We start from the raw sequence: 14,306 nt of genomic DNA on the forward strand, positions 1-14,306 counted from the left end.
ACAGGAATCAAATGTTTTGGAAACTCTCCCTTAAGGATTGTACCTACAAAGTATTAATAATCCCCTTGTAGGACTCAATTGATTTTCAAGTTCTAAATAACAACAAAGCCAGTGACATTTTCCTGGCCTTCTACAACTGCACTTACATACCGCTCATCTAGATACATTAGTGCCCACTCAGAGTGGTGAACAAAGGCAGTGTTGTTATTACTCTCACAATACAGCTGGGGACCTGGGGCTAAGAGGAGTGGCTTACCCAAGGCCACCAGCTGAGCTTGTGGTAGCAGTGGGATTCCAACCAGCAGAGTGCTGATTTGCAACCCAACCCCTTAACCACTGTAGTTAAAAGCAAAAGCCATGTTAAGGGTCATGTTCTCAATACTCTGAAGTCCCTTCTAGGTCATTAGTATCTCTCTGGAATGGTGATCAAAACTCACCATTTTGGAGACAGATAAGGAAAACTGTTATCCTGCTCTCAAGAGATTATTTCTGACATCAGTTTCTGATTTTGTGCATGATGGAACAGATTGAACTGCTAGGGCCTCAGAATATTCTTTTTACATCTATTTAGGTTGTTTATTTTTCTGATTTTGGCATTTGTGATCCATCCAATTACCCAGCTAAATAAAATTTCCTGGAAGAAACTAATATGCTTTACACACTAGTATAGTTCAGTCTGCATCTCAATTCCATATTCCTTGTGCTAATGGTATAGGAATTGGTAATAACTTCCCACTCACTCAGACTGAAGCTCCCTGGGTGACATGGGCCACTTACTCTCTTTTAGCCTCAATTATCTTACAGGGCTGATATAAGGCTAAAATGAGGGATGGGAGAAGCATGCCCTGAACTATTTTGAGGAAGTTAAAACAAAATAGATACACAGAAGCGCAGGGAGTAGTAGGGGCAATTTTACATTGGGTAAGTGACACAGAAAAAGTTACAGCCTACTGCTAATCCCAATAACTCTTACTAGGTCCTGTCTACAGAACATATTTAAGTGTTACAGTCTGGGGAAAGAATGAACACTTCCATATCATCTGTGTGCGGTTTGCCACAGCCACATCTTCCTTGTAATAGAATGCATTTCTGGGGGGGAATTATTACTTAACTGGTTTGTCCGTCATAGAAAAGGTCTCTCTCTCTCCTGCACCGTTCAGCTATGTGCCAAATATCAATGTATGGAATGGTCCTAATTCTTAACATCTTTAGGGTGATGGCTGGTTTCTTCATCACCAGAGTTCTTAACTGTCAAGCTCATACTTTTCATAGGGCTTCTTGAACCCAGGGTGTATTTGTCTGGCTCATAAACCATGTAGAACAAACTAACTGGAAGACAAAGTGGGTGATCAATGAACTGATAAGAATGTGAAAGAATTCACACCTGATTCAGTAAGCTTGGTAAGATTTGGTACTCTGGTCTCTCTCTGGCAATGCTTAGACTAGATGTCACTAGCAATCTCTGTAAGAACAACTGCCATCTTAAAACCATTAGGATCAATTCCTACTATGACCATGTTAAGCTCTTCTGCATTTTCTTGCAATAAACTGAAGCAAATGGTATGATTGCTAGAGTAATGAAGATAGCTAGAAAAACTAGGATGCATGTAACAAGGACGAAATGACTACAAATGCATTTCTATTGATCTAAATGAGTGTCAAATCCAGCCTTTATTAATACGATGACAGTCTGATACTGTTTCTGGTGTGATACCCTGTACGGTAGGAGTATATTTAAGCCTCTCCTTTTTATAATGTTGAAATGTTCAGTAAAATAGAATTTTAACCACAATACCTGAGAGAGAAGGGGGAGAACCAACGGGTGTTGAAGGATTTGATGAAAAGCTGTTGTTGGTGTGATCTGGAGAGTAGATCTTTAAAAGATGATAAAGAATTAATCTAAAGCCATTCACGAATGGATGCAGACAGAGCTATGGCACATCTGTTCATTAGGGAAGGCTAAAAACTCTGTTTCCTCATAAATATTACCTCAGAACACAAGCTAAAAAGAGCCAAAACACTGTGACAAAGTCATTCTGAAGCAACAGGTAGCTGTCATGATGGGACTTGCTTAATGTGAATACTTTTCCCCCCTTACGTTTTATATTTATAAGAATCTTAATAATTCTTACAAATTGCATTGTGGTAGGAATGTATTTCATATACAGGGTTTCCAAGGATTCTATTTTAAGTTCAGCTCTTTTGATAACTATAACTATAACTATAACTACTACTACTACTACTACTACTACTACTACTACTACTACTACTACTACTATTACTACTACTAACATTTGATTTATATACCACCCTTCAGGACAACTTAATGCCCACTCAGAGTGGTTTACAAAGTATATTATTATTATCCCCACAAAGAGACACGCTGTGAGGTGGGTGGGGCTGAGAGAGCTCCAGAGAACTGTGACTAGCCCAAGGTCACCCAGCTGGCTTCAAGTGGAGCAGCGGGGAATCAAACCTGGCTCTCCAGATTAGAGTCCTGCGCTCTTAACCACTACACCAAACTACGACAGAATGAAGAACTTTAGAAAAGGGGATATGAAAACCTAGTACACTGATATTTACCAACAAGCTCTAAATAATATGCTGTGAGAAGACAAGGTGTGGTAGCATGTGGTTTCAAAGTACAAGTTGCGCCTGCATAGGTTGAGTTCATACCACTCAGTATCCTGAACAGGTGAAATTGCTGTTATCAGTTAGCACATGTTTAACATCATAGATCACTGACTCTTATCACATCAAACAATTATCAAATAATGGGAAGCACGCTGGGAACTCATATAAGCTACTGCTTACATTGAATATAACAGCCACTCCTTTGAATCCCACATAGACAATTAAATTAATTTACCACCTGATCATCTCCCCTGTTAATCAATGCCTCGGGGCATCACTTAAAATAGATATACACTGTATGGGAATTGAGCTAATTTTTGTCTTTCTTGCATATATATAAGTCAGACATGGAAAATGCCAGTCCTCATGAGAACTCAGTGGAACCCACTCTGCCCAGAAAATAAATTTACAGTGGTTCTTCTTTAAAAAGTCAGCATATACCCAAATTTGCCTTAGTATTTTAAAGAAAACATTGTTACCCAGCCTAAGGCAAGGGAAACAGATACATAAAAAATATTGGGTTTGGGACAAGAAACTGATAGCCACTGCATGGCAATTTGGCGTAAATGCTCACTTTTAAATACCAACCATTGCAAAGAAATGGAAGAAGGGGATCTTTAAATGTTACCCAAACTGAGTGGCACCTGCTTTTCCAGGAGATGAGATAATGCTTAAATGATCCAACCACGAGGTGAAAACTGGATATTCAGATCACAAAAACCGAATCGGCACCCAAACTGAGGCCACTTCCATGGGGAAGGCCCACAAGACCAGATCCCAATCCCATGGTTGAGTCTATTATTAACAATTATCCCAGCCACGGAGAAGGTGCTTGCTGACAAGCAGCTCACACAGCACAAGGGTAATGTCTAAAGAACCCTTGAGGCTAAGAAGGGAAACACAAAACCGAAAGCCAAGCCCTGTCTCAATTAATCCTTTTCTTTGGGTTGCTGTGATTTTAAAATCACAGATGGCCTTGGTTTTGCAAACAGGATTTGCTTTGGGAAATTCTGCACACAGCCCGTCCAGCCTCTGTGATAAACACATGTGTTATAGCTCCAACTTGAAGGCTGGGCCTGCTGTAAAACCTGTAATGACTTCTTCCAAGGAACACTGGAAACCACAGGCTTGTGATAAGAGACATGGTTCTCTAAGAGAACGCTCACCACACTCCCCAGTGCCCGGATGCCCAATGTTTCTTGGATGAAGAAACAGTGCAGAAACTGGTGTATGCTTGTATCGCAGATGTGCCCTCGTTTTCCAGAGATGCAAACTTTTAAGAATCTAACCTGCGTTTCAAATGTAAGAAGAGAAGCAGTATCCAGGAGATCCATAGACCTAATTCTGCAAGGAGCAACATCATGTAAAATCCCATTTGCTTCGGAAGTAGTCAAGAGAATGAAAGACTGAAAGGCATGGCCCCAAATCAACAATTCATCCCCAAATCAGTATTTTCCAGAGAGATTCTTTTACAGTACAACAATGCTTATGTTATTCCATCACTGCCAGTTAGAATAAATCCTGCTTGGGCTCATCTCTCTAAATATTTGGTAACTGATTCTGACTCAAGTTCATGCTACAAAAGTGACCCCAAAACAAAGATTTCCTTACAGATGCAAGTGCTTTCCCCAGCGCATCGCCTGTCTGTGAACTTCCAGCAGCTCCGCTTCCTCTGTTTGCTGAAAAACAGAACATTGAATATGAGGAAAGGCAGGAAAGTAATTCAGTTTTCTAGTCCTGGTCCAGGTATCCAAAATTCAATTGCATTTTTATGCTAGCTGCATCACATGAATCTTTAATTAGCATTAATTTGTTTGCCAAGGAAGAACTCAAATGTATTTTAAACACCCAAGTTATGTACGTACAAGTGTGTACGTATACAGAAAGAAATAGACAGAATTTCCCTCCCTGAGGCACTATTTGGACATCACTTTCAACTTGCCCTCTAGGTCTATCTCTGGGGAAACACTAGAGTGGACCTTCAGTGAACTCTTTCTCCTGCATCTTTTGCCACAAGAAGTGCACCAATGAAAAAGAGACTGTATATTGTAAGGAATCACAAGATTTCCCATTCAATCATTCCCCACAGCAAGAAGCTTAGGAGTTTTCCCTCTACCACCTTTAATTTCCTAAGTGTTGGTACATGGAAATTAGCTCTCATAGTCAAGGCTTTTTTTCTGGGAAAAGAGGTGGTGGAACTCAGTGGGTTGCCCTGGGAGAAAATGGTCACATGGCTGGTGGCCCCGCCCCCTGATCTCCAGACAGAAGGGAGTTTAGATTGCCCTCCGCGCCGGTGCAGAGGGCAATCTAAACGCCCCTCTGTCTGGAGATCAGGGGGCGGGGCTACCAGCTGTGTGTCCATTTTCAAGAGGTTCCGGAACTCCGTTCCACCGCATTCCTGCTGAAAAAAAGCCCTGCTTTTTTTGTGTTGGCTTCCAAAAGAGGGGTTGGGTTTTTAAGAACATCAGTCATTTTGTCTAGCAGACCAGTATTGTCATAAAGAGGAAGAGAGAACAAGAATCTGCAATATTTATTTTCCTGACGGACTGTTTTGGCCATATTTCATGGGAAGAGATCAGAAGTGAGCATTGGACCAGTATGGTAAGACATTCAAGGACAGTTGAAGAGATGGTAGATAATTAAGTGGTGGAAGGTTTGAAAAGTAAAATTCATCCCACTTATGTAATATTGGCCCTGATCTGGATGGTCCAGGCTGGCCTAATCTCATCAGATTTCAGGAGGTAATCTCATTTGGCCCTGGTTAGTACTTGGATGGGAGACTACCAAGGAAGGCCAGGGTCATTGCACAGAAGTAGGCAATAGCAAAACACCTTTAAACTTTTCTTGCCTTGAAAACCCTACGTGGTCAACATAAGTCGGCTGTGACTTGATGGAACTTATTACGAACACACACTCATTACCATTACATTTACTGCCATTTTATTATTACCATTTATCATTCAATCACACAACATTCCTGTTAAGTGGCACTATATCCTTTCCCATTTCTTTTAATTTTCAGGCAGGTTCGAGAAATTCATTTTCTTACTGCTTATTTTCTTTGGTGAATTTCCCATTTTTGTTTCTTTCTTTTACGGAGTTCTTATGCCTTTGTATGCCATTTTTATACAACTGCCACAACAATGTGTGTCAATTTTCACACCAATGTTTCTATTGAATTTCATTAATATGTTTGGGATAAAGGATGACTGCAACTATGTTTTGAGCATGGAGAATAAAAGAAACATGAAATCTCAAATTAAACCACAGTTGTCATGGAATTCAGTAACATCCTTACATTTCAGTGATGGGAAAGTAAAGTTCTAAGTAACTTCCCAAAGCTCAGGGGAGTCAATGGATGACCTTCATTCTTAATGCAGCTTCCCACAGTTGCACAAACCTCAAATTTAAAAAAACCACCCTAAAACATGGAACTACTTTAAAAAAAATGAGGGTTGATGAAAACAAATGTGACCCTTTCACAAAAAGAAAATCCCTCTGATCTTTTTGCAGATAGAAGATATTGCCATTAAGCTGATCTCTGTAACCATGTGGATGAGACATTCATTTCCTCACAGCGCAATCCTATGCAAAGATGGGTTCCACATCCGGTAAGAACACTCAGATTGTCAACAAAGACTGAAATGCCATTCAGAAGACGTTTCTTTCCCACCCCCATCTATATCTCTAGGTGAGGGCTTAGGACCATTTGTTTATGTAACCTTCAATTAATGCAGCTTTTCTAAATATTTAGGGCATGCTCTTAAGAAATGCAGGGATAAGATAATATTTAAAGGCAGTTGGCAGACAGATGAGAGAGTCCAGAGTATCAGAATGAGTGGATGATATGCATACTTCACCGAATTACTAATTTTTCATTTACTGGGTCTCTTTTGTGGAAGAAGCTGAGGAACTGAAGACAGAAATAGATTCTAGTGAATTAATAGTCAGGACTGGCATGGGATCAGGAAAGGGAGGTCGGCAGTAGATGAACTGAAATTTTTTAGGTCAGCTGTTTTTCTAGGCCTCTGAAGTTGACAAAAGAGTGGATGAAGTTTTCAACTTGTTATCTGATCAAGCTGAATCTCCGAACATCCAGTGCAAATGTAGGCTCAACGTTTCTTTTCATAGGTTGTAATTTACACATCTACATGTTTAGTATATTTGTTTAGTATATTTTTATCGCACCCTTCCTATATGGACTTGTGCTGTCCTTCCTTCCTCTTATTGTCACAACAACCCTGTGAGGTTGTTTAGGCTGAGAGAGAGTGACTAGCCCAAGGTCACCCATAGCAGAATGTGAATTTTAATCCAGGTTTCTCAGATCCCAGTCCAACATGTTAACCATGTTGGCCCTCAACATCAATGTACATTTAGGCTGATACCACGAACCACCTCCTGAATACAAATATTTCTACAGCACATTCCAATGTTTATGTCCAGACTGTTCTATTGCCCAGCTATAAATTCACTGTGCAGTGAGGGCAGGTCTCTGGTGATTCAGGCATCTGTAGCAGTGGGCCAAACAGGATGAATTTCACTACACTACCCAATTTCTGAGCTGCAGGGACATGTGGAATTCACCTCTCTGCACTGCTCGATGCTACAGGCAACTGGCTCTTGCAGCCACGTTTTTTTCTTCACTAGCTACCACATGGCAGATGGTTACTCACATGCTTCACAAAAATTATGAAATCACAGATTTGGGTGGATCCAGAGGGCCATTAAGAAAATTCCTTCCAAACTCAAGGCAAAAATCTGAACAAATTATTGACGCAACACTGTTCCTTAATATAGTTGTTTCGTAAGCAGAAGCTGACATAAACGAAAGGTATCTTTGCCAGGACAAAAGATAGCTTCAGATGTCTGAAGCAACTTGAGCAAGCCAACCCATTGGGATGCTACACAAAAAGGCTTCCCACTCAAATTTTCATGTGATCATATTGACATTGGAATGGTCCAATGTAATCTTAGTACTCAATGGGAACGAAGACATTTGGGAATTCAGATCTGCCAACTCCTGATTATGCAATCCTGAGTGATTTATTTATTAAAAGAATTCATTTCCTGCTGCTTAACCAACGAAAGGTTCCCAAAGTGGCTGATGACAATAACAACCCACAATGTAACAATTCAATATTAAAAATACTATGCAAATGCCAATATTAACAATCAAAATGTTACCCAATTCCAAACTAACATCAAAACAATAAAAAACAGTCATAGACAGAGGGAGCAAAAATCAAATTGTTATAAAATGTTGCAGGTGGGGATGAAGATTCTACGAATACCTACTGAAAAATGAAAAAGCAAAACCGAACATCAACCCAAACCAAAAGGCTGAGTGAATAAAAACATTTTAACCTGGCACTAAAGTTCAGCCAGCTGGGCCAGCTGAATCACTGTGAAGAGATAATTCCGCGACTGAGGGGCTTCTACAGAAAAGGCCCTTTCTCTCTTTCTTTATTCCTTGTGAAACGCATCAAATTTATCTCCCGAGTTAATACAATAACTTTCAGGTGATTTCTAATTTCTCTTTCAAAAAGGCTTTCAGTGTTATCAGATACATTTGCTGGACTTAGTTTACTCTATGGAGAGTAACAGTTTTATCGTCTCTTGAATCCGCTCTGCATCTAACGCACAGTACTGGTTTTAACAGTACTTAGCACCATGTTCTGTTGCATTCTCCCTTCCTAAAGCCTTTTAAAACTTTTTTGGGAAGGGGGGCATCCAGCCTGAAGAATAATTCTGGTGAACTCAGAAGCTTGCACGTTGTTTATGTGTCATTGGGTTGGTCCCAATGAAAGGTATTACGTGGATTGTGTTTTTGTATTTTACTTTGGGCCAATATGTCCATAAACAATTTATTTCTATTTTTACACTTTCCTCTGTTAGCCCAGCTTCCTTTGGTGGCACACAACAGCACTTCCAAGAAGGCCAAAGTTGTCAGGCTAGTTCATGGCATAAGTGGTCTTCTATGTATCTTGTACAGCCCCATGTAAAGTATACTACTGTAGTCTAATCTGGATGTGAGAGCATGGATACCCATGGCCAGATCTTTCTTATCGAGGAAAAGGTACAGCTAGTACCCCAGCCAAATCCAGCCAAGTGCACTGTGAGCCCCGGAGCAATCCTGCATAAGTATGGATCCAATAGTACTTCTGAGTCTCGAATGTGTGCTTTCTGGGGGAATACAACTCTTTCTAGAAGAAACTGACTCCTCAAGTCCTGATCAGCAACCAACAGTGCCTCAACTTTGTCTGGATTAAGCTTCCATTTGTTAGTCCACACCCCATTCCTCACCATGTGCAGAAACCATTTCAGATGAAAATGAGGAACAAACGCTTGCTATACACGACAGACCTGCAGACCGAGAGCCAGGCTGGTGTAGTGGTTAAGAGCAGCAGGACTCTGATCTGGAGAACCGGGTTTGATCTCCCCCCTCCTCCACTTGAAGCCAGCTGGGTGACCTTGGGCCAGTCACAGCGCTCTCAGCCCCACCCACCTCACAGGGTGATTGTTGGGATAATAATAACATACTCTGTAAACCATTCTGAGAGGGTTAGTTGTCCTGAAGGGCAGTATATAAACCAAATGTTATCATTATTATATTCACTGAATGTGTGGGAAGCGTCCTTGCAATCAATGCTGTTCCCAAACCAGCTTTGCTGCACAGGCATTTCCTGCATGAGATCTCCCTGCAGACGACCAAGTGATCCCATAGAGGCAGGGGGTGAGGCCAGTGCACTCACTCCCACTCTCCTTCCCCATGAGCTCAATGACTGCGTGGGCTGTTGTGTGTACTGTGTGTAGAGATGATTATCACGAGCATACTGACGACAACTCCACTCCCAATCCCTGAATGGCCTACCGTGGTTGAGGGCAGGTGAGTCAACAGAGTCTAACTCCATAATTGTCTCTGAAGACTATCCTTTGATCAAGGCAGTCTCAGTTCCAAATCTGGATCTGAAGCCAGACTGAAAGGGATCCAGAATATCTACCTCATCCAGAAAAGGAAATGGGATGAAACTGTAATGGGCGATGTGTAACTCAGTCCCACTCATTTCTGGCACCATGGGCCAGGGGTTTCAGATCTGAAGATATCACTTCCACGCACGCTTGAGAATATGCACCTTTCTTTTTGTAGAAATAAGCACTGGGGATACAGCACTGTTATACTACAACCTGTCCAGATGCTAACTTCAGGGCACCAGCTTCACAGGCAGACAAAAAAAAATGACAGATTAAACAACGTCACTGGAACCTTGCAGCAGATTCTCATTGTATCACGTCTAAGGATAACGTACAATAAAGAAGCTCAGGAAAATCCCATGATCCAGAATATACACATATCTTCTCAGACAAGCCAGAGATCTCTGTGTTGTAAGATAGAAGACTCAGACAGATAACTTGGGTCAATTTGATATTTCCAGTCTCCCCAAGATAAGATACACTGACACAGCAGGATAAAAATTCATGTCCCTTCTGTGCCATATGACAGTTTATCATCCTGCCGCACTGGAAGCTTAGCATGCTTGTAAAAAAAAATTAAGTGCAGTATTATGTGACTGTTCTAATAATAAAACCACAGTAAAACCAAGGCCTCAAGGGAAGGCACACATAATGTTTCCACTAAAAAAGCCACATACTGCCATGCATCATGTCATTCAAACATGTCATTTAAAGTAAGAGTAGAAAGCAGGATTAATACATGAATGAGGCAGATATTCTGGAGTAATCTTTAGCATATGCTGTATTAAATCTATCCTGTAAGTGGCTGCCTAAATGCTACATAGATCTGAACTTTTGAAAACACATTGCTCAGACTTAAAGCATCTTGTTGAGTTAATATCTTCCTGTGATCTGCTTGGAAAATTCCTTTTGCTCGGAACTGTTTCATTCAGTTCGGTGTGGGACACAGACATAGTCTGTGAAAGTATTTTTCTGGAGAGAAATCCCATTGGTCTGACCCAGGCTAAGGCAGCTTTCTGTGTTCACGTGTTCCAGTAAACGTAAGATGGCAGCCAGATAAGCAAAGACCACTGAAATCAATGGGCTTAGACTGGACTAACTGTTTAGGATTGCACTGTTAATATAGCAAATGCTCTTATTCAGAAAGGAAAACAACATAGAATGAAGGAAACAACTGGGTTAGTAATATGCGTATGTGGGAGGGAGGCAGTATGGTATAGCCTGATCTTGCCAGATCTCAGAAGCTAAGCAGGGTCAGGATTTGGATGGGCGACCACCAATATGCATAGGTGAGTTTCTAGTTCTACGGAAACTGACTAAAGTTTCCTATTGACTTTGAGTTTAAGTAGTCAAGTGTTTCGCTTACAATATTTCTGACAACTAAAGTTTTCTTTTGGAATACCAATCGAGCCCGCTTTTTCCTCTTATAGAAAAAGCAAAGCGTGGGATCGTAGGGATGGCTTGTTGCCAAAGAAACAACTCTTCAACTCACCCATGATGCTGTCTGTTCCATTTGCAGGTGGTGTACAGGAAGAAGTGTTGTAATGGGTCGTTCCACTACGATGGAAAGTAGACATTGGAGGAAGACTGGAATTGATGTCTGCGGAGGAGTGTGATGGGTAGCTCTGGGAGAAAAAGTGAAGACAAGAGAACATTTCAGATGACAAAGAATGCATAAAGTTAGTCTACACGGTTAGTTCGTTTTTGAATAATCATCGTATTTCATCTTCTTTCCAGGCATAGAAAATCTTTTGGCCAGAAACAGATATGACATACTAATCTCCATGTATCTTGTGTCCATATATGCCACTATAGCGTCAGTCACAAAAGGTTTTGAATGTCAGCCTTGAAGAGTAAGAACTAGTTCTGGGCTACTTGCCCTCAAGGACCCCACCAAGAAATGTGAAGGTATAGGGAAAAAAGAGAAAACACATGTTGCAGAGGAATATGGCTCTCCCTCTAATACTGGGTATATTAGAAATTCTGCTTGTAGAAAACTAAGGCATCTGTACTTTGAAATTTCATAAAGATGCCAAACTGTACAACTGCACACCCTAAGTTACAAATTATGCATTTTATTTTGTTTCAAGGAGTAAAATAAAGTTTAGGTTTGATATGAAATAAGCATACATTTCAATTGTTCACAGATTGCTCACGCTGTTAATTTAAAAATATTCTCTGTCTTCTTTTCTTAGGGTGAACAAAGCCGCTCACAACAATAAATAAATACAAAGCCCGTGGACATTAATTAAACCAAGGTCAAATCCACATTACTCATTCTAAGTCGCATGTTCCCCGCATTTCCCATGCAATCCCGAGTGCCGGTCACATTACCTCATTAAACAGACGCATTTCATTCACATTTCTCCCGAATATGTGGTCACAGGTTTTCAACGGGAGTTTCACGGTGGCCGTGAACGGGCCAATGCGCAATTTACATGTTTTTTTTAAAAAACCACTCCCCTTCCTGTCTCTCCGGCCGTTCCGAGAGTTCCTATTGGCTGATTCAACTTGCAACTGCTCCGTAGTCTGCAAAAGACTGTTTTTGACTTCATAGTATTGGATTTATTGATTATGCTGTTTCTGAATCAAATCTGGTAGTTTGAAAAATCATTTTGGGGTGAATCCATCCTCAGAATGGACTCGCGAAACTTCCTTTTTAACTGTTTTTTATTTTTTTAATTTTTTATTACTATAATATCGAAATTACGAAATATCGAAATAATGACACTCCAAGGAAGTGAAACTGCAGTAAAATTCAGGCACTGAATTGTCCTGCATAGGAAATGCCCATGAAAGCTTCCCACATGCTTCCAAATTTCCAAAAAAGAAACGGGAGGGAGCCATCAGTGCTGTCAGTGGGGGAAAGAGAGGCATCATTATCTTCAATGATGTTTCTTTATAAGGCAAGATCGAAATAACGGAAAAGTGCGCTCAAAAAATTTTTAAAAAATGGGCAGGAAAAAAAGGTCCCGCCCCAAAAAAGCGGTTTTCGAGCGGCCATGTGACTGGAGGGACACACGAGAAAGACGGATTGGAAGCAGGAATGTGAACGAAGAGGAAAAAATCACGGATTGGAGGCAAACGGAAGATATCCAATAAACATGCGGGTAATGGGTGAATGTGGATTTGACCCAAAACAGCTAAACACAAGAAGAGCTACAACAATATCCATTATGATATAGATGGAGCAGATGAAGATCCTTCAAATCAGTTACTTAAAGCGTCAGATAAGACAACAGCGTAAATGCCCACTGATTAAAGTATAAATGGTCAGAGTATGGGTGCCACTTCACCATGAAATTCACTGGGTCAGTCACCCTCACAGCCTAATCTATCTCACAAGGTTGTTGTGTGGCTAAAATGGAAGCAGGGAGATCTATACACATTGCCCTAAGTCCCCTGGAGGAAGGATGTAATAAAAATTAAAGGCAGACATGAAAGTGTCTAACAAAGATCTTCAGAGGGTGGGCAGGTTCATTCAGGGTATACTCATGGGGAGGATATATCTCATTCAGATACCCTGGATCCAGACTATTTAATGTTATAAAATTAACACCGTCACTTTGAATTGCACCTGGAAATGAATTGGAAGTCCCTGTGAATCTTCAGTAATAGAATGGCATGTCTCCGTCAACACATTCACTGCAGTATATGATGTTGGCTTAAGTTTTGAAAGCAGCACCCCCCCCCCCCCCCACACATACTGCTCATTACAGTAATCAAGACTTAATAGGATAAGAGCATGGTTCGCCATAGCCAGGTCATTTTTTTTCTTGACGAGGTCACAGAAACTACAGCTGCCCAAAGGTGCTTTGAGCCAGAGATACTATCTGGGATTCCAAAGGTAAGGCCAATTCTAAAAGCAACCCCAAACTGTGACTTGGATTTATTGGGGGAACAGCTACACTGAAGAGAACAGATAATATTCCACCATTCAGGTATGAAGAATTCAATACTAATATCACAACTGTTTGGTTTGGACTGAGTTTCAGTCTGTTAACTTTTTTTATAGACCAAAAAGAAATGCATATTGGAGCTTTTAAAAAAGCATCTCCCATAAGTCTTCCATTCCTGGTTTTTCCACGTACCCCTCTCTCTGCTTTTTCAGTTTTCAAAACCATGTCTTTCCCTGTCTCTGGCTGTCCTATGCTGCTCTGTTTCCACTGATTCCATCACTAGAAAACTTCAATATGGTCGGCTGATGTATATGAACACACAGCACTTATGAATATTTATTTCTTTGGACACTGAAACACGGTCTTACCAAGCGGTCATGTGGATGAAGACTGCAATAGCTACTGGATTGTGGAATATGAGAAGAATTGCCCAACATCCCGCCATAACCAGGCTGATTCATCCCACTGGAGGAGCTCCACGGATCACTGCTGTGATGACCGTCTGTAAATGGAACGAAAAACAGAGCTTCTCTGAAGGCTTGGTTATCTAACATTTTGATGCTGTGTTTCCAGTAAATGTTAAAATTAGCATTCTAATAGAGTTTGATGCACACCTAATGTGTCACTGAGTTGCATAACGGTTTATGTTAAAAGACAATAATCTCAAATGGGAAGCTCTATTTCACTCTTTTGCTTCCTAAGGGCTACACTAATTCTGTATAAATACATGTTCATGGTTAAAAAGTTTGCTAAACTGAACAGCAAATGACATTTCTCAAATCACTGCAAATTAGTCACAGG

The 14,306-nt window shown here is 40.7% G+C and overlaps 1 protein-coding gene across 9 annotated transcripts in view; it reads right to left on the minus strand.

Moving 5' to 3' along the window:
- Nucleotides 1-14,306, minus strand: part of TCF4 (transcription factor 4) — a 389,972-nt gene that overhangs the window by 43,557 nt on the left and 332,109 nt on the right. For all 9 annotated transcript variants that reach the window (XR_008597497.1, XM_054986184.1, XM_054986181.1 and 6 more), the window contains 4 exons: nucleotides 13,874-14,007; nucleotides 11,099-11,231; nucleotides 4,246-4,313; nucleotides 1,796-1,874 (listed from right to left, as the gene is read on the minus strand). Coding sequence is in view for 8 of the 9 variants with exons in the window: in XM_054986184.1 (XP_054842159.1) it covers nucleotides 1,796-1,874; nucleotides 4,246-4,313; nucleotides 11,099-11,231; nucleotides 13,874-14,007 (414 nt within the window). In the remaining variant the exon portion in view is untranslated. The remainder of the gene's footprint in view (nucleotides 1-1,795; nucleotides 1,875-4,245; nucleotides 4,314-11,098; nucleotides 11,232-13,873; nucleotides 14,008-14,306) is intronic.

Source organism: Eublepharis macularius, chromosome 8 (genome assembly GCF_028583425.1).
Source record: "Eublepharis macularius isolate TG4126 chromosome 8, MPM_Emac_v1.0, whole genome shotgun sequence".
In the NCBI taxonomy this organism is placed as follows: domain Eukaryota; kingdom Metazoa; phylum Chordata; class Lepidosauria; order Squamata; family Eublepharidae; genus Eublepharis; species Eublepharis macularius.